Source organism: Chionomys nivalis, chromosome 13 (genome assembly GCF_950005125.1).
Source record: "Chionomys nivalis chromosome 13, mChiNiv1.1, whole genome shotgun sequence".
NCBI classification, from domain to species: domain Eukaryota; kingdom Metazoa; phylum Chordata; class Mammalia; order Rodentia; family Cricetidae; genus Chionomys; species Chionomys nivalis.
Window position 1 is genome coordinate 20,250,742 of NC_080098.1, and position 18,603 is coordinate 20,269,344.

Sequence of the window (18,603 nt, forward strand, 5' to 3'; positions counted from 1 at the left end):
TACCTGAGGAAATACTCTCGTGTGGTGCACCCACCTTTGCTCACTCTCTACTTGGCTCATATGACTGCTCAGCAAGATGGGTCTCTGCTTTCTCCCCTTCCCGTTTGTAGCCATCCATCCCTGCTTCCAGTACACCCCGAGGTCCCTGGAGGACTCTACCTACATATTCGAGATGCTCACTCTTTGGTGTCCCTCTGGAGTGGCACTCTGTGGCACTGGCTGCCAGTGACGATTCCCTTGCTGAGTGTTCAGGTCCGCGGTGCTCTGAGGCTCTGACCCCGATCTGTCCCTCTGTGCCTGGCTCTACTGTCATAATTTCATGCTGGTGTTTGCCTCGCTTGTCTTCTCCCCCTCTGCTCTGCCAGCATGTGGGTTCATGCTCACTCATGGCTGCCGATCCCCTCCCTTCACTGACAGCTCCGATCTCTGTCACCAGGCCTGAACTCTATTCCCACGTCCTTTCTGCGACTACAGATATGCACCCAAATGCAGCCTGAACCCACTGACGTCATGTTTCTGCCCCTAACACACATGTCATTTAATGGCAACTCGTTATCCCTGTAAATGACCAACACTCAGGTACCTCCCCAACTCTCAAGCCGGATCCCTAAGAGTCAACCAACAACACCTCCCCTTTCCCACCTGTGCCTTTCTTTCTCTTTGCTACTTGTACGTTTTCTGCATCTCAGATTTACTCCTTACCTACCAAGCACACTCCACTGGCTGAATTCAGGCCTCCACAAGCTCCTCCCAGACCTTCAGTCTCTCTAAGCTCTGCCTTTGATCTTCGCCCTTCTCTTTTCTCCCCTGTGTGTTGCCATGAGCGCCTCTCTAGCGTGCTCAATGCTAATGGTCCCCCATTTTCAGTAGTGTGTTTCTCATGGTCTGCCCGCCTCTGCCTACCTGTTTGGCTTCACTTCTGCCTGCTCCCCTGACTACATGCTAATCACTATGTGACCAGCCATTGTTGACTGTTGTAAGCCAAGTTCAAGCAGCTTGAGACTGAACCTAATAAGTGGGTCAAGAAAAAAAAATTGGAGGAAAATATAGTTATATGCCCAAGGAAGTCTATGCATTTTGCTGGCCCAGGTTTGTGCTTGGAATAATTCCTGCAGCACTGTTCCTTGAATGGTATATTCAGCTAAATAACCCCACTTAGCCACTGTGTTTGTAAGAAAATAAATAGATTAGATCCACTGTGTTTGTAAGAGAATAAATAGATTAGATTCTTCTCTTGAAACCTCCAGTTCTATAAACAACAAGCTGAAATAAATGAATAATAGAAAAAAAAAACCAAGGGCCCACAGGAAACTATTATCTAGACAATGATCCTTTGGCCCTCAGGATGTCTCTTTACCTGATTGAAACAATGGTTGCTGCTTCCTTGTCCCTCAAGAGAACAATGGTGGCATGGATCTTAAATGAGGCGCCCAGCTACCCAGACCTTGCCTTAATTCAGCTGGGTTCCCAGTTAAGACTTAAAGCCTCTGAAATTGTAAGCATCGGAGGTGCTTGGCTGTGGAAATCCACCGCATATTCTCGTTATTATCGCCCCCGTTTTCCCATAAAAGTCAGTGTCCAAATGTGACGTTTGTGTTCATTACGGAATGAAACCACTGGCCCGTTTAATTAACACTTGCTGTAAATCTTCAGTGAGTCCCAAGTGCCAAGAGGTGGCTGCGAGAGAGGCAGAGGAGCAGGGACCTGGCAGAGACCCGACTCATGTCGTCTGACCAAACAGCCCATGTGTTGCCCTCAGAAGCTTGCATGAGCTATAAAGAAGGGGTGTGACTCCCCAAGGCTGCAGGTCCTGATGCACAGTCTTCCAACCGATGAACATGGGGCCCAGACCCCTACCTAGACTGAGATAAAATACTCCGAGCAGGGGCTCCTTTGAGCAACTGTGAGTGTGGCATGGCTCTTACAGACATCTTGGCTGGCTTTGACCTCAGCCTGGAGAACTGTTGCTTCCAGCTGAGAAAGAAGCACTGAGATTTATTTCAGTTAAATGTGGCAGGTAACTTATTTGAAGATATACACTTAGTGGGCTGAAGAGATGGCTTGGGGGTGAGGCTGCTGTATAAACTGATGAGACAGCCACTCCAAGGTGTGGTTGGTTGAGGAGGAGGTGTTAGGGAGAAAAGAGCCAGAGGCATCTGGGAGAGTCCAGAGCAGAGAGCAAAAGTGAGTGGTATGTTGAACATGGCCAGCAGACTGGACTTGACCATGAGGGATGGGGAAGAGTAAACAATAAAGAGAAAAAGAAGGGAGAGAGAGAGGGAGAGAGAGAGGGAGAGAGAGAGAGAGAGAGAGAGAGAGAGAGAGAGAGAGAGAGAGAGAGAGGGAGGGAGGCTGAAATAAGAGGAATATAAGGAGAGATGAGTAGCCATGGGAAGGAAGGCAATGAGTTGAAGTATTTTTGTTTTGTTGTGTATTTTGGGTTTTTTGGTAGGTTTTTGTTGGGGGAGGGTGGGGAGCTGAGAAGAGTCAGGATGCCAGCAAGGACTCTGAACTGTGTAACAGGTACTTGTGATACTGAGAGAGCCTGGAGGCCAGCATGTGCTTTGGAATGCTAATGGGTACCACTGATGGCCACTTGTCCCTTCTAGAGCCAGTGATAAGGGAGTTGCTCCTTTGGTAGAGGGAACCAGCTTCTCAAGCCCCTGAGGAATGCTGGCTTTTGTCTGACCACCAGAATTTGGGGAAATGGGGTTTCCTTTGGACCTGAAGATGTGAGTTCTAGCCCTGCAGCCCACGTGACAGAAGGAGAGAAACAACTGCATCAAGTTTCCCTCTGGCTCCACACATGTGGCACACATATGCATTTACACACAGCTGTTCATTTTGTTATCCAAGTATGATAAAGCCAACAGATCAAGCACTGAAAAATAATGTGTGACAGCCCCCAAGAGAAGGTGTGATGCCACTTGGAGCTATGTAGGCAGGGACACCTAGGAGGGTAAGGGGGCAAAGTGGGGAGGGAAAATATACGCAATATCCTCTATTATGGTTTCTAGGGAATGCAACTGATGAGCTGGGTAAGCAGGCTTGGGATTGACTAATTTGAATGATTCTGATTCTGATGGATTTTCAAACCAATGGACTTTCTCATGTCATCTTGAATATATCTCTGGGCAGAAGAGCAGGGGACGTGAGAGGAGAGATGGTGGCAGCCTGTCTGTGAGAGTCAACAGAGGTGGTGGAGGCGTGGCTTTGGGCCTGTCAGTCACGATTGCCATGAATCACTAGCTCTGACTAACTATGAATTGGCTGTCTTTGGAGCCAGACACTTATGCATTGTAAAGATGCGGTTAGAACAGAACAGATTTCGGGTTTGACTCACAGACCCTTGCAATGGAGGATCCATCTTTCATTTCCCTGGGATCCCCTAGGAACCCAGAATGTTCTTTGTAAACTGTTTGGGGAAGTGGTCCCTTCCTTATAAGGGCAGTTAAAAAGAAGCAACAGCGCCACCTACTGCCACAGAGGACCACAAACCAGATGCTCATAAAAGCAAGGAACCAAACCAATTTTTTTTTTAGAAGAAAAAGAAAATAATCTCAACTTTTCAAGCAAACCATCAACTGTTCCCATTTCCCCAGGAATCTCCTCGGCCTGCTGCCTGCCCAGGGTGTGGATGGAGATGTCTCAGGTCTGTTTTTATCCAAGCATGTCACTTTAGCACAGATAGAAAGTTCAGGATGAATTAAATGTCCAAGGTTATGAACAAAAGCATGACAGGCCCAGAGCTTCCAGGATCTTCCGGGCTGTTGTCTTGGTGATAAAGGTCAACAGGAGACTGCTTTCCAATTTCTGTCAAAAGGAGGATTTTTCCCCCTTCCATCCCAGAATATGCTTGTTATTTCTGCAGCCTCCTCGGACTCTCCTGCCAGATAGTAGGATCTATAAAAACGATGTAGGTGCCAGATTCAGCAATGTTGCCGCCTCATTTACTACAGCACGGGAGGCAGAAGTAGGGTGTTGGAGTCTCGTACAATATTCTTCTGGAGAAAACGGGGGGGCTGAGGGTGAGGAGCATAAAGAGCACCCCAGAAGAGCGGCTGGGGGGGGTGTAAGCAGGAGCTATGGAAATGGTCTCTGTAGGGTACTCTGAAGCTGAGTGATGAAGGAACAGGTGTCTTGAGGGGGCGGGGGGACTCTCTGTGGAATGGCTCGAACAGAGTCACAGAAGCAGGCTGACCCAAAAGGCCACATGTACACCTTGCCAAGGGGTTTCTCAGCTAACATAAACTTTCAGGAGTGGAGTCTTATATTTGCAAATCCAGTCATTACCCCACTGTCATCATGTGTCATGTTAAAACAGGACACAGTTAGTCACTGTCTAGTTTGGACCCTAAGGATCCGAAAAACAACAGAACCCTCCAAACAGTGACCTTTCCACTAACCCTCCTAAGGCTAACAGTGACCTTTCCACTATGGAATAATTTGGAGTCTAAATGTGTAGAGTCTGAGATAGCTTACTTCTCCAAGCATCTCCGTATCTTTAGCATGTTTATTCTCCTCCTTACCCCCCAGTTTCCCTCTTCCCTTCTTCCCACTCACTGTTATTCTCACTGCCTTTGCCAAGGAGTCTTTGGAAATGATGAGACTTTGGTGACCACCTCCCATGGGTGTCCTCCGACTTCCAAGTGTGCACCATGTCAGGTGTGCATGCACAAACACACACACACATCAGACAGAATGGTTTTTGGAGGGAAGGGAGGGTTTCGAGACAGGGTTTCTTGGTCTAACAGTTCTGACTGTCCTGGAACTCACTCTTTAGACCAGGCTGGCCTCAAACTCACTGAGATCCACCTGTCTCTGCGTCCCAAGTGCTGGGATTAAAAGCATGCACCACCACCACCTGGCTCACATATAATTTTTAATTAAAAAGTAATAAGCTCGAAGAGATGGCTCAGTGGGCCATCTGCTGCCAAGCATGGAGACCTGAGTTCAATCTCAGGACCTACACAGTAGGAGAAAATCAACTGTGGAAGTACTTTGAGTTCCACATGCATGCCCCTAAGCACGCGCACACACACACACAAAGCATGAATATTCAGACTTTAAAATTAAATCATTTAACATAATTTCAAGATGTAAAATCTGCCACTGTGTTTCAGGTTTCTATTCCTGAAGTACTACACATTCTCCTAAGACCATTGCACAACCTACAACCTCAGGGCCCCACTATCTAAAACACCTGCTCCCAAAGCTGCAGGCAGGTGCTATGGGGACAGGGCAGCTAGAGATCCACCACCCCCCTCTCATATGCTTTGCAAGTGAGGACCAGTTTTTAATCCTTTGGAATTTCGCAGCTCTGACTTGTGGCAAACTGTCGTTGTCTATTGACAGAGGCAACCTGCACATCTCTGCGTGACACGTGACACCAGGGTCACTAGCACATGTCCCTGAATCTGCACCGCAGTCACCACAGCAGGCTCTTCATGCATTTGATGACATCATTCACTTAGTGTCTGGGCAAGAAGGCTATGAGCCTGGCCTGCCTAGCCTGGGTTCATCGCTCGTGAGGAGGGATTTTTGCTGTTTTGTTTCTTGAGACAATGTTTTGCATAGCCTCAAACTCTTGCTATGTAGCTAAGGATGGCTGTGAACTCCCATTCCTTCTGCTTGGACCTCCCATAGCTGGGGTTACAGGTGTGTATACTAAATCCAGTTTGGGATTGCTGCTGCTGCTGCTGCTGCTGCTGTTGCTGCTGCTGCTGTTGCTGCTGCTGCTGCTGCTTCTGTTGCTGCTGCTGCTGCTGTTGCTGCAGTGGAGGAGGCAGTGGTAGGGGGTGGTGCATGTTTTAAAATTTAATCCCAGTATCTAAACATAAAAAGACTTCTTACATGGAGAACCATTGAGTCCTACTCTGCTCCTCCTCTTTCTCCTCCTTCTGTTCCTTCCCCTCCTCTCAGTCCCACCCCCATCTTTATAATTGAAGAAAGAGAATCTCAGTACAGTTATGTGACATGTCCTAAGTCACACAGAGCTGAGATTAAATCCCTGGTCCTTGACTTCCTCCCCAGAGTCCCTATCAGAGTGAGTCATGGTGCTGAATGGCCATAGCACTTACTTCTTCTTTTGTCCACTTCACCCTCTGCATCCTCCTGTCTGCTTATTTCCTAAGATCCACACAGCCCGTGCCTTCCTAGTCTAGTCTGGGTTTTACTCCAACACCCTGCATTTCAGTCATTTGTCATCCAAAATTCCTCTACCCTCAATGCACTGGTCCTTAGACTGAATAGGCACATCATCTGATTAAAGAATTTAATAAACTCTGAGTTGATGTGTAAAGGCATGTTTAATGTAAACTTAAATACTGTCAGTAGGCTTCATCTTGAGAGAAATCCCTTCGCTTCGTCTGATAGGAATTCAGTTCTCATTTGGCTGAATGTCACAGCCTTAAGATCCCCAGCCATGGGATGTGCTGAAATGAGGTCACACTTCATGACCCTCAGGGAAGCACCATAGGAAGTGCTTGGAAGAGCCACGTGACCACCGCCTGCTGCTCCCTTGAGCAGAACAACGTCTCTGTTAAAAGTCTAGCTCAAGAGTGGTGAGGATTAAAAAGTAACATGAAGAAAGTAGCAGAATCAAAAATTGGAAACTGGGTAAGGGAAAAGAAAGTAGATGGTCAGAGGAGTCTGAGAATCCGTCTGCCGTACCCACGTCTGCGGTACCCACATCTGCGGTACCCAGGTCTGCGGTACCCACGTCTGCGGTACCCACGTTTGCCGTACCCACGTCTGCGGTACCCACATCTGCGGTACCCATGTCTGAGGTACCCACGTCTGCGGTACCCACGTCTGCCGTACCCAAGTCTGCGGTACCCTCATCTGCGGTACCCACGTCTGCCGTACCCATGTCTGAGGTACCTACGTCTGCAGTACCCACGTCTGCGGTACCCATGTCTGCAGTACCCACATCTGCCGTACCCACGTCTGCAGTACCCACGTCTGCCGTACCCATGTCTGAGGTACCTACGTCTGCGGTACCCAGGTCTGCGGTACCAAAGTCTGTGGTACCCACGTCTGCAGTACCCATGTCTGTGGTACCCAGGTCTTCGGTACCCATGTATGCAGTACCCATGTCTGTGGTACCCAGGTCATCAGTACCCATGTATGTGTACCCATGTCTGCGGACCCACGTCTGTGGTACTCACGTCTGCGGTACCCATGTCTGCAGTACCCACGTCTTCAGTACCCAGGTCTGCGGTACTCACGTCTGCGGTACCCAGGTCTGCGGTACCCAGGTCTGTGGTACCCACGTCTGCAGTACCCAGGTCATCGGTACCCATGTATGCGGTACCCATGTCTGTGGTACCCACGTCTGCCGTACCCACGTCTGCCGTGCCCACGTCTGCGGACCCACATCTGCGGTACTCACGTCTGCGGTACACACGTCTGCAGTACCCATGCTCCAGGTGTCTGTGGAGACTTGGTTCCAGAAAGCTTGGAGAGAAGAATGGGATGGAAGGACCTGAAGTCCTTCTGCATAGGTTTTCCTTTTATAGCTGGAGAGATCTGGTCTGGCCCAGCTCTAAGGCTGTCTATTGACCCATCCTCATTTTCATATGCCTATGGATCATTCTTTTTTGCCACGATGATTTGGGGTTTATTTCCATGAAAACTTTCTGTAGGTGTTCCATGTGCCATTATTAGAAAAACCGAAACCATGAAAACCCAAAATCTATAGTACTTGTTTGTTAGTACTTGTTAGGCTCACACACACACACACACACACACACACACTTTTTTCTCTTGGGTGTGTATTTTAAAGATTTTTGCTTTGAGTTTTAAATCAATGCTCAGAGTTGGTGACACAGTACAGTCAACGAAGTGCTGCCACCCAAAACACGAGGATCTGAGTTTGATCCCCAGAACCCACGTGAAGCAAGGCACAGGTGCACATGCTCGTAAGCCCATCACTGGGGCTGGAGGGGCAGAAGGAGATTCTTGGGGCTCACTGTCTGGCCACCATAGCCTATGTGGTGAGCTCCAGGCCAGTGAGAGACCTTGTTTTTAAATGTAGACAGTTCCTAAGAAACTACACTCTTTTCTCCTTTGACCTCCATATGCATGTAGACACATGTGTACATGTATGTACACTGTGAATATATGTAGTAATACATAGGCTACAGTCAATGATAAAAAGGGCATTGTAATTTATGAATTCAATATGCTCTGTATCTTATTATTATAATAACTTAATCGTTAGAATTGCTTTGTTCTTTGAGGTAGAACTGTCGTTACACTGCAGTAGCTCCTATATGTGTTATAAGACTATGTTCTCAGATTGATTATGTGTATGCATGTGCATCTCCATGAATTTGTGTGCACCGCATATATCCAGGTGCCCACAGAGACCAGAGGGCACTGGGCTTTCTGGAAATGGAGTAAGAGGCAGCTGTGAGCCATCTGATATGGGTGCTGGGAACTGAACCCAGGACGTCTAGCAAGAAGAGTAAACACTCTTCACTTGTGAGCTCTCTCTCCAATCCCAATTCTATATCTGTAATATAATGAAGATGACTTCACTATATAGCAAAACAGGAATCATAGAATCTTAGAATTGTGTATGTTCTATCCCATTTGGCTTTTGATTTGCGTTTTCCAAGTGCCTAGTGATAGCTAGAATGTACTCTCATATGCTTGTTGGCCTTGAATGTATGTTCAGAAAAATGCCTGTACACATGGGTATAAAAATGGCACACCCTCAAAGAAGGTAGCAGCGGAAAGACTGGCAGCCCCTTTGTCTCTTCTTCATTCAGCATGGGAACTGCAATCCTCTGAAACTACGCAGCTCAAAGCAGTGGTTCTTCTCCTCTCCCCTGCGCCTCACACATGGTGTTTCTCTTGCAGATTCTATATAGAAAGCATCTCCTACCTGAAGGACAACGCCACCATCGAGCTCTTCTTCCTAAACGCCAAGTCCTGCATCTACAAGGTAGGAATGTGCTCTTCCTGTCCAGTTTCCTGATGGAATCAAAAATATCAAAATGTTGCCCATAAGGCAGTTCTGTTGATTGGGGAAAGTCATTTGTAAATTCATTGCTATAATAACTAAGAAATCGCACGTAAGGAAAACCACCAGCTAAACAGCGTGACTTCCTCCATCCTGCCACTGTTTGGCTTTACAGAACTGTTCCTCCTGGGAGACAGGTCAAAGCAGCAGAAAAGCAAGCAACTAGTCACATCATAGCCACAGTCTAGAGCAGAGAGGAGGGAATGTGTGCTTGCTTGCTTGTGCTTGGCTCCGTATCTGCACTCTGATACAGTTCAGTCCTCCCTGCCTAGGGAATGACACCACCAGCAGCGAGTGAGCCTTCCCATGTCAGTCAGCTTAACTAAGACAATCATCCAGAGACCAACCTGACCTAGACAGTCTGTCCCTCACTGAGACCCTTCCCAGGTGACTCTGGGTGGGTCAAGTTGTCAACGCTAACCATCATACAGTTATCCTCTGCAGCTCACATGAAGCACAGGCTTGGAGTTTAGTGGGACTTGCCTGGATCCCCCGCCCCCCATCTCTCTTCTGTGGGGAAGAGGAGTCAAGGGGAGACTGACATATCTACTGAACAGCAGAGTCACTCTTTGGGTTCAGGGGAACCTCATACCAGTCACAGAGTTCAGCCGTGGCCATGCTATGTTCATGAAGGGCACACTCTTTGTACAGTGTATCCAGAGAACTTCAAATGTGAGTCCCCTGGTTAAGGGGCCCCTGGATGCTTTCTGAAGATTCCAAGGAGAACTCGTGGCATGTGGCTTTCTGGTTTAGATCTCTGGTTTGGAGCACAGTAGTAACTTACCACAGTTGAAAGCAGCAGGGCAGATATCGAGTAGTCGCTGTGGTTTTCCCTCGGGGGAACTCTTTACCTGAACTGCCAGAGATAATGCCATCATTCATAAGGGTGCAGGGCCTAGCGGAAACCAGGTTCAGCTCGCAGAGAGACCTCATTGGGCGGTAGCTGATGAACTAGGACATATACCGGGCTGAAACCCAGAGCCTGCAGATGAGAAAACTTTGATTTTGTTGACTGCTGGGGAAAAAAAGAAAGCGTTAATTTAATTCCAGGTGCTTTCAAATTCCTTCCTCCCTCTAATCCCTAATTTTCTCATTATGAGGTGGAAAGAATAATACTATCCAGATACCTTACAAACCAAAGGGGTTTCTTAAGTGAATGGGCAAGCGCTATTTTTAAAAAGTTGAGAAATAATAATTTTTTAAAAAAATCTGAGCACTGTCCACAAGGGGGCAGACTCGAGCTAAAATAAACGGTATCACTGAGCTTTTTGAAAGGACGCTCAGACCAATTAAATTAGTGCTTGGTGCACACGTGCGTAAAGGGGAAGGCAGCTGTTTCCTGGAGTTTGTTCCATTTGGTCCCACGTACGTGCTGAGCCAGCGGTAATCAAGGAGATTAAGTCCTCAGAAGTAAATATTACAAATTTCCCAAGAGGAGGTGTAGGTGGCTGTGCCTCCAGTACTGGCCACATTAAAGTCCAGGTGACCCCAGCATCAGCTTGCTTGCCAAACAGAAAGTGGGACACATTTCAGAGGCCAAGCTCTCTCTTCTTAAAATCCTTTCTGGAACATGGTCACAAAAGTGACCACAAAGGATCAAGGATGAGTCCTCTAAAGCTCGGGTAGACAGAATCTATCTCTACCCTGTTTAGCTCAGTCATCTAAATATTTTCTTTTGCAAACACTGACAGGGTTTTACTGTCAGGTTTGTTTGGATTCATTCTGAGTCTTGTAAACTTCTGAGGACGGTGAAACTTTGCCAAGGAGGAAGCTGTTCTTCAGAAGAACCGGAAGTGACCAGGCAGCAGTGTGCCCCAGTAGCCATTCAACCGCATGTAACAGTAACAGAAGTCCAAATGGTTGTAGATATTTAGGTTCTGCTGCAACAGACTTGGTTCCTACCAGAAAAATCTGAGTGTCTTCCACAAAATATCTCCAAGCTTTATCTTCCTTTTTGACTAAACAAAGATATTGCAAGAGCCGACCCACACCTTCTGAGAAATACTCCCCAGAGAGGCATGGAAAGGACTTAGCACTGTGCCATACACTAGATCAAGCCACTTGGATTCTGATACATTTTTCTTGGCTACAATTTTCTGGGCCACCTGCATGGCCCCAGGTGTATACTGAGACAGAAGGCAGGGTGACTTAGTAACTTGTCACATTGTTGCTGCCCCAAACATTGATCCACCCAGCAGTTTGATATCAGACCCCTTGCTATTTCTTGGAGGCGACTCTTCCAGGGTTTTCTTTCCCCTTGCTTGCTTGCATTTTGTAGACTCCAGGTTGAGCACAGGACTTTACATATGTTAGGCACGCACTCTGCCACTGGGCTGTATCCAGGCTCTTTCTACTTTTCATTGTGACAAAATGTCTCACTCCCTTATCCAGGCTAGCTCTAAATGCACTGTGTAGTTCAAGCTATCCTTGAACTTCAATTCTGCTGTCTTGGCCCCCTGAATAGCCGGAATTACAGGCCTGCACCACCAAACTCAACTCCTACCTTGTTTTAGAGCTAAGCTGTCCAGGTGAAGTGAGCTACTTACCCCTGCTTTTTTACAGACCTATTTCCATTCACATTTCAAAATATTAAGATCTGTTTTTGACAAGGAGCAGAGAGCTGGCTTAGCAATTAAGAGTTTGATTCCCAGCACCCACATAGTGACTCACAACTGTTTGTAACTTCAGTTTCAGAAGATCTCATGCCCTCTTCTGACCACCCTGGGCACCACGTATGCACATGGTACACATACATACCATGTGTGTGAGGCAAAACACTCATGCATACAAAATTTAAAAACAACAATATTTTAAAACATTTTTTTAAAAATCAGGCCTTGATTTAATCGGAGTGTAACTCAGTCAGGAATGTCTGAGAGACCCTGGGCTCAATCCCCAACCCAGCACAGAGTGGAGGGGGGTGTATTATTACTATTTTAGTAACAAGAGACAACTTAAAAGGGAAATGGGGGTGAGGGCAGTGAGATGGCTCAGTCAAGGTGTTTGTGGCCAAGACTGGTGGCCTGAGTTTGACCCTCAGGACACGGATTGGAAGCAGAAAGCCCGTGAGTTGTCCTCCGACCTCCACACCTGCTCACACGTGTACACATACCGTAATCAGACAGCTGAAGTTAAACGGTTCTCAGAGGCTTATCATGCAAACACACCCATCTCTTCTGCTATGCAAGCCCTACCCTTCGGGGTCACTTTGTTCTTCTTTCTACTGCTTGCCTTTTTAATTCTAAATACATGGTCCAGTTCTTCCTTGGTTTGACACCTCTCAGTTTATTAAACTCTCCATAAGATAGATGGAATCGGGGTGTCCTCTGTAGCACCCACACACTCCCTTCCCTAGTTTTCTCAGGGTAATATCGTACTTCTGGGTGGAAGCCATAATAGTCATCGGCATGACAGGACTAATCCGGGCATTGTCCCATGGCTCTGATTCCTTTTTTTAAACAATGGGTTGTTTTACCTAAAGGGACTTGTTACCTTGTTTTCCTTTGTTTAGTTTCTATGTATCCTTGTTTTTTTACTCAGAGCTTCCACTGATTCCCAGATATATTCTAGTATTGGGTTCCAATGTGATAGCAATTAGTCAGCTCTCTGTGGTTTGAGTTGGTGGCTGCTGCTGCTATTGGTTTTCCTGAGACTCCCCCCCTTGGAACTCTCTGTCCCCCTGGTCCATGAACTTGGCCAGCTTTGCCACTCTCTTCCTAGGAGGCTGCTCTCTTGTCTGGCTCTTTCCCCACCTCCGCCCTGTATTGGATCATCTGTCTTCTGGGTCCTGTTTTGTTTGTTTGGTTGGTTGGTTTTACACCATTGGGAGGGGATTTTTTTTCTTGTGGGGAGTGCTGTTTTCCTGGACAACATCCCCAAGTAAATCTAGAGAAAGGACACCCTAGAGTAAAATGTTTGGAACCTTGTGTGTCTGAAATGTCATTATCCCCCCGTCATATCTTCTTAGAAGCTGGATTAGATATAGGCATGCAGAATGACAGCTTCTTTATCCGGTGCTGTTCTAGAAATGCCCACTGTTCTGTCCGTTGTTTGTGCAACCCCTGTGCCATCTCCCAGCAGCTGGGTCTTTGGGGCTTTCCTCTGCGTCCTCTTGAGCTAACATTTCAGGAGTGCTGATCTCTGTAGATCCGCTCTGCTGAGGACATCTAGGTGGATGCTTCTGTTCTGGAGACTCATAAATAAATTCTTTCTGAATTATTTCTGTGTTATCTTCTCCTCTTTTATCTCCATCCTCTCTTCTTGGGAGTACTGGAAATTGGAAGCGAAGGCAGGTTTGTGTCCCTTTTCCATTTCTGGCTTCTTATTCTACTTTCTGGGAAGTTTTTGTCAGCATTGCCTTTCATCACTTCTTTTGATTTTTAACCTTAACACACACACACATACATACACACACACATACATACACACACATGCACACACATTGCTTCCAAGAATACCTTTGCATTTCTGAACTATTTCTTTTAAAATATCATATTTTAGGGTTTGGAAAGATGGCTCAGCAGTTAAAAGTGCTTTTTGTTCATGGAAAGGACTCCGTTTGGTTCCCATCAACCATATCAGGCAGCTCATAACTGCCTGTAACCCCAGCTCCAGGGGATTCAGTGACTTCTACTGACCTCCATGGGCACATAAACATGCATGGGATACACACATATACATAAATAGAAACAAATATTTGATATTGAAAGACTCCTAGTGTCCACATTTACACTCGTAATTTTTAATTAAAAGATTGTGCCTTAGGAATATACTATCTCTTATAATTTTGATTACAATAATTATAGTGCATACTCAACCTCCTTCCTGCTCCTTCTTGGTTCATCCTTTTTCTACCTCTGCCTTTTTTGTAGGATACAACCCCACCTCCACCCCCAGCCTCTCAACCAACCCCCACCCTGGTCTCTCTTGCTGTGTGTGTATGTGTGTATTGTGCATGTGTGCATGTGTGTACGTCTGTGGGGGGCCAAGGGTGGAGGCCAGAGGTCAGCTCCCATTGTCATCCTCAGCTGCCTTGCCTGTTGCAGGGGATCCTGGTCTGTCCATTCCCGAGTACAGGGAGCCAGGAAAAGCGAATGGGATGTTCTGAATACATGGGTCAAAATAGTGTCTCAGTGGCACTGAGGAAGGGCCCAACAACAAGCCACTATGTGTCCATGGGGACCTGAATGTCCACGTTTGGGTGAGGGACATAAATTCCCATTTCTACCTGGGACATTCCAATTTCTAGGGCTTAGGAGAAAAAGTGGCCTCGTTTGGAGTACAAACTTGTTTTTGTTGCAACTTCCGTCCATCCAGAGAAAGCTGCTTCTCAGCTCTCCTTCAGCAGACAAGCTTCAGACACAGTTTTCTTTCCTCCCTCCCTCCCTTCCTCCCTCCCTCTCTCCCTCTCTCCCTCCCTCCCTCTCTTCCTTCCTCCCTCCCTTTCTTCCTCCCTCCCTCCCTTTCTTCCTTCTTTCCCCAGGAGTGAGAAGGCACAAGTACAGTAAATTTCTCCCTACACCCTTGTAATTTCAGGGGAAAACAGTCACAGTCTCCCCCGACGTGCAGAAGGTTAGCTGTATGCGAGCGAGCAGGGCTGTGAGTGCACACTTGCAGTGAGACAGGAAGAACTGTGGTATGAACTTGCTGACAGCCCATGTGGTCCAACAGCACTTACGTTTTAGCTGCCTCAGGTGACAGGGGGACAGTGGGGGGAAATTATGTGCAGGAGATGAAGAAACATGTTTTAGGATTGTATGTCCAGTTCCAAGGCAGTTCCATTGAGATGCTATGTCCCCTGAGTGAAGACTTGCAAGCCAGCAGACTTGTCCTGCCAACCCTTGCCCCTGTGCTCTCCTCCCGCTTTGAATGACAGCTGGAGAGGTCACCCAGTCACCCTGCTGGGGGCAGCCCACCTGTTACACACTACAGACAGGAGAGATTTGATAAACATGGACTCTTGCGATCTTCCACATCCAGGCTGTGAGGTGAATCCTGCCTTCCTCTGAGTTCTGCATTGACAACTGAAATCACTGTCAAAAATAAGTTTGAACCACCAGACATGGTGGCACATGCATTTAATCCCAGCACTCAAAGGCAGAGGCATGTGGATCTCTGTGAGTTCGAGGCTAGCCTGGTCTACAAAGTGAGTTCCAGGAAGCTAGGGCTGTTAAACAGATGAAACCTGTCTCAAAACTTACACACACACAGACACACACAGACACACACACAATAGTTGGCACAGCAACCAGTATAGTGATACATGCTTAGAATTTCAGCACTAGGGAGGCTGAGGTAGGAGGATCATTCTGACTATATAATGATTCTCTATCTGGAAAGAGTACAGGCATCTAGGGTACAGTGTTGACTTAGTATGACTAAAATCTGAGGGTCACATTCCCAGTGTCACATAAACCAATACAGTGCTATACACCTGCAGTTTCAGTATTCAGGAGTTAGAGACTGGAGGATCAGAAGAAGCTCGAGGGGCCATCCTCTGCTACTAGCAAATCTGAAGCCAGAAAGAGGAGAGAAGGGGAAGGGAGAGAGGGATGGAGGGAGAAAAGGAGGGAGGGAGGGGGGAGGGAGGGAGGGAGGGAGGGAGGGAGGGAAGGAAGGAAGGAAGGAAGGAAGGAAGGAAGGAAGGAAGGAAGGAAGGAAGGAAGGAGAGAGAGAGACAGGGAGAGAGAATAAAAGTTTAAAAACTAGTCATGGAGAGCTGGCTTAGCAGTTAAGAGCCCTAACTGCTCTTGCAGAGGAGCTGGTTTTGGTTCCAGCACCCACTTGGCAATTGACCACTGCCTATAACTCCAGTTCCAGGTGAGCCAGTGCCCTTTGCTGACCTCTATGGGCTCCTGAACACATGTGGTGCACATTCAGGCAAACACATACACATCAAATACATAATATTTTTTCTTGTGTAGCCTTGAACCTTGGTTGTCTTGGAACTAGCTCTGTTACCACTCTGGCTTCAAACTCACAGAGATCCACCTGTGTCTGCCTCCCGAGTGCTGGGATTAAAGGCGTGCACCACCACTGCCTGGCAAAATAAATGATTTTTAAGAAAGAGTCATCTCATTAACCTCCCTACAAAAGTTAGATTATAAATTGATGTCTTTTTAAGTTTTATTTTTAATTTAGGTATCCAATGCTATATTTATCTAGTATATTTAATGTTATTTTAAATTTCAGTGTTTGGAAAGAATGATTCCCACAAATTTACAGATCCTAAAGGTACAAAGAAAATTAGAAAGTTTTTATTTAACTTTACTTTTAATGAGCTCCTAAGGAACTTCTGTTTCACTACTCAGAAGAGTTGCTGGTATTTATTTGCTGTGGGTGGGAGAACCTAAGTGTTACCGCTCAGAAGGGCTGCTGTGTCGTTGTAAATCTCACAATCAAAGCGTATAACTTTCCACCCTTTGTAATCCCACAATTAAATTGTACTTAGCCCCAGTGTTTATCACACACTATCTCACTGAGCCCCCAGCCCCAAGGTCTCCATCTACAGATGAAGTGAACTATGCTTCCTTGGACAAGAGGGAAGTGGCAAGCCCATTTCTCAGAGGGGATTCTATGATGACTTTCCATTAGCGACTGACTGGACCCATGACTGAGGAACGGAAAATTGCCTTTTGTTGGTGGCTTTCCGATCCCACCGAGTCTGATGCTTGTGTGTGTGTGGCCAGAGCTGATGGTGACAGAAAAGGACAGCTGGAGCCAGGTGTGCTGGTGCACTCCTGTAGTCTCAGAACTGACAGCTGAAGGCTGGAGGATCAGGAGTTCAAGGTCACCCTCAGCTCAGTAGTAAGTTGAGGCCATTGTGGACTACAGGAGATCTTGTTTCAAAAGCCGAAGAAGAAAGGAGGGGAAAGGTGAGAGAGGGGGAAGATTGGAAATAGAAAACCCCCTGTTGTATGTGTGTTGAAAGGTCTCGTCTAGCTTTCTTTCTGGGACATCTGCCTTGATCCAGGGCTTCACATAGCATAGTTTAATTATTCTTGGACCTCATTGGCCTCGTAGGTCCAAATGCTATCACTCTTGTTGATACTGAAATAAATTGTCTATATTAATGAGCTTCAAGGAGCTTTGTTAATGAACCTGTGATGTCATTTTATCTGTAGGTGGGAGGAACAAAAGGCAGAATCCAGTGCCACAAGATGAGAACCCAACATAAATATTAGCCTCAGACTCACGGAATTCCCTTCCTTATCTCTCATTTTGGTTGCTGAAGATGTAATGCGTGTGCTCGCATGACCAAGAGCATTAAAATAGGGACAAGGGAGGACTATCTCTCTCAACCTTTCAGAAACATGCATAGACTTATCATCTGGCAGTGTGTAGCAGACTTTGGCAAGAACGGTTCCGTAGGACTGTGATGTATGCCGTCGATGGTGCATACATAGCACGAGGAACCCCAGTGCCGCAAAGCCACAGTGAGAGTACCATGGGAACGGCAATGTACTTGTGTGGATCATGAGGCTGGCATGACTTGACTTGACTGCTGAAGACCTGGCAAAGGGCTGGCAGAGAGGAGCTCTCCAAGTCTTCAGGTCTTACCGTGCCCAGACACAACTCCTTATAGTCATTATGAGTTGTGCAATGGAGCCTGGCAGCCATGCAACCACAAGAAGGTAGGCAGGGAGGTCACCTACACACGACCTCGTGCCCCAGTTTGGTGCTATGCGCCGTATCAGTCAGGGTTCTCCGCAGAGAAACATAACCGGACGCTTCTCTGTGTCGGGCTGGCCTGTGTGACTGAAGGCTGAGAAGTCTGTGATATGTCTCCTCCAAGCTAGAGCCCAGAAAAGTTGGGTTGTGGCTCGGTCTAGAGGCCTGAGGGCCAGGGAGGCTAGTATTGGAAATCTCATCCCGAGGGAAGGAGAAAGGGAGATGGAACATGCTAACTCAGACAGTGAGTCCTGAAGCTGGGTGTGGTGGTGCGCCCCTAGTCTCAGGACATGTGCGGCTGAGGCGGAAGAATCATGAGTTCAAAGCTGCTCTGAGCTACGTAATAAATGCTAGGCGAGCCTCAGCGACCCTATCTGGGCATCCTTCTCCAAAAGTGCGGGAGGAGAAATAGCGGGAAATTTGCTTTTCCTCCACTTCTGATTTTCTTCATGCTCTTAAGGAATTAGGTGACAGCCACTGTTTTTTAGGAGGGCTAAGTCCAGTGAAGACACCCCTGAAGACATGTCTGTACATAGTATTTAAGCTGGACACTGAGACAAAGCCAAGTAAGAGGTCTAAATTCCTATTACAATGGTAATAAATGACAACCATTATCTGCCTGTGACAATAGACACAGTACTGCTCTTCAAGAAAGCTCACTCAATACTAAAATACTAATGCCATCAATACTAAAATACACCAAAGAACAGAGGCAAAACCCTGTGGTTGGGACTGTCTCTAGATACCAGTGAGGAGAAATAAAGAATACCGAGATAGCATTGCCAGTGTGTTTGCAGGTGCTGAATCGCCTCTCCATTTGTGTATCACCAAATTCGGCAAGAGAATCAGAAAGCTTGTTCTTCATGTTCAGCGATGAAGTAATTGAAACACAAAGAGAACGA

The 18,603-nt window shown here is 46.8% G+C and overlaps 1 protein-coding gene across 5 annotated transcripts in view; it reads left to right on the forward strand.

Moving 5' to 3' along the window:
• Frmd4a (FERM domain containing 4A) overlaps positions 1-18,603 on the forward strand; it is a 581,866-nt gene that overhangs the window by 457,885 nt on the left and 105,378 nt on the right. For all 5 annotated transcript variants that reach the window (XM_057787201.1, XM_057787203.1, XM_057787202.1 and 2 more), the window contains one exon: positions 8,869-8,953. In XM_057787201.1, coding sequence (XP_057643184.1) covers positions 8,869-8,953 — 85 coding nt within the window. The remainder of the gene's footprint in view (positions 1-8,868; positions 8,954-18,603) is intronic.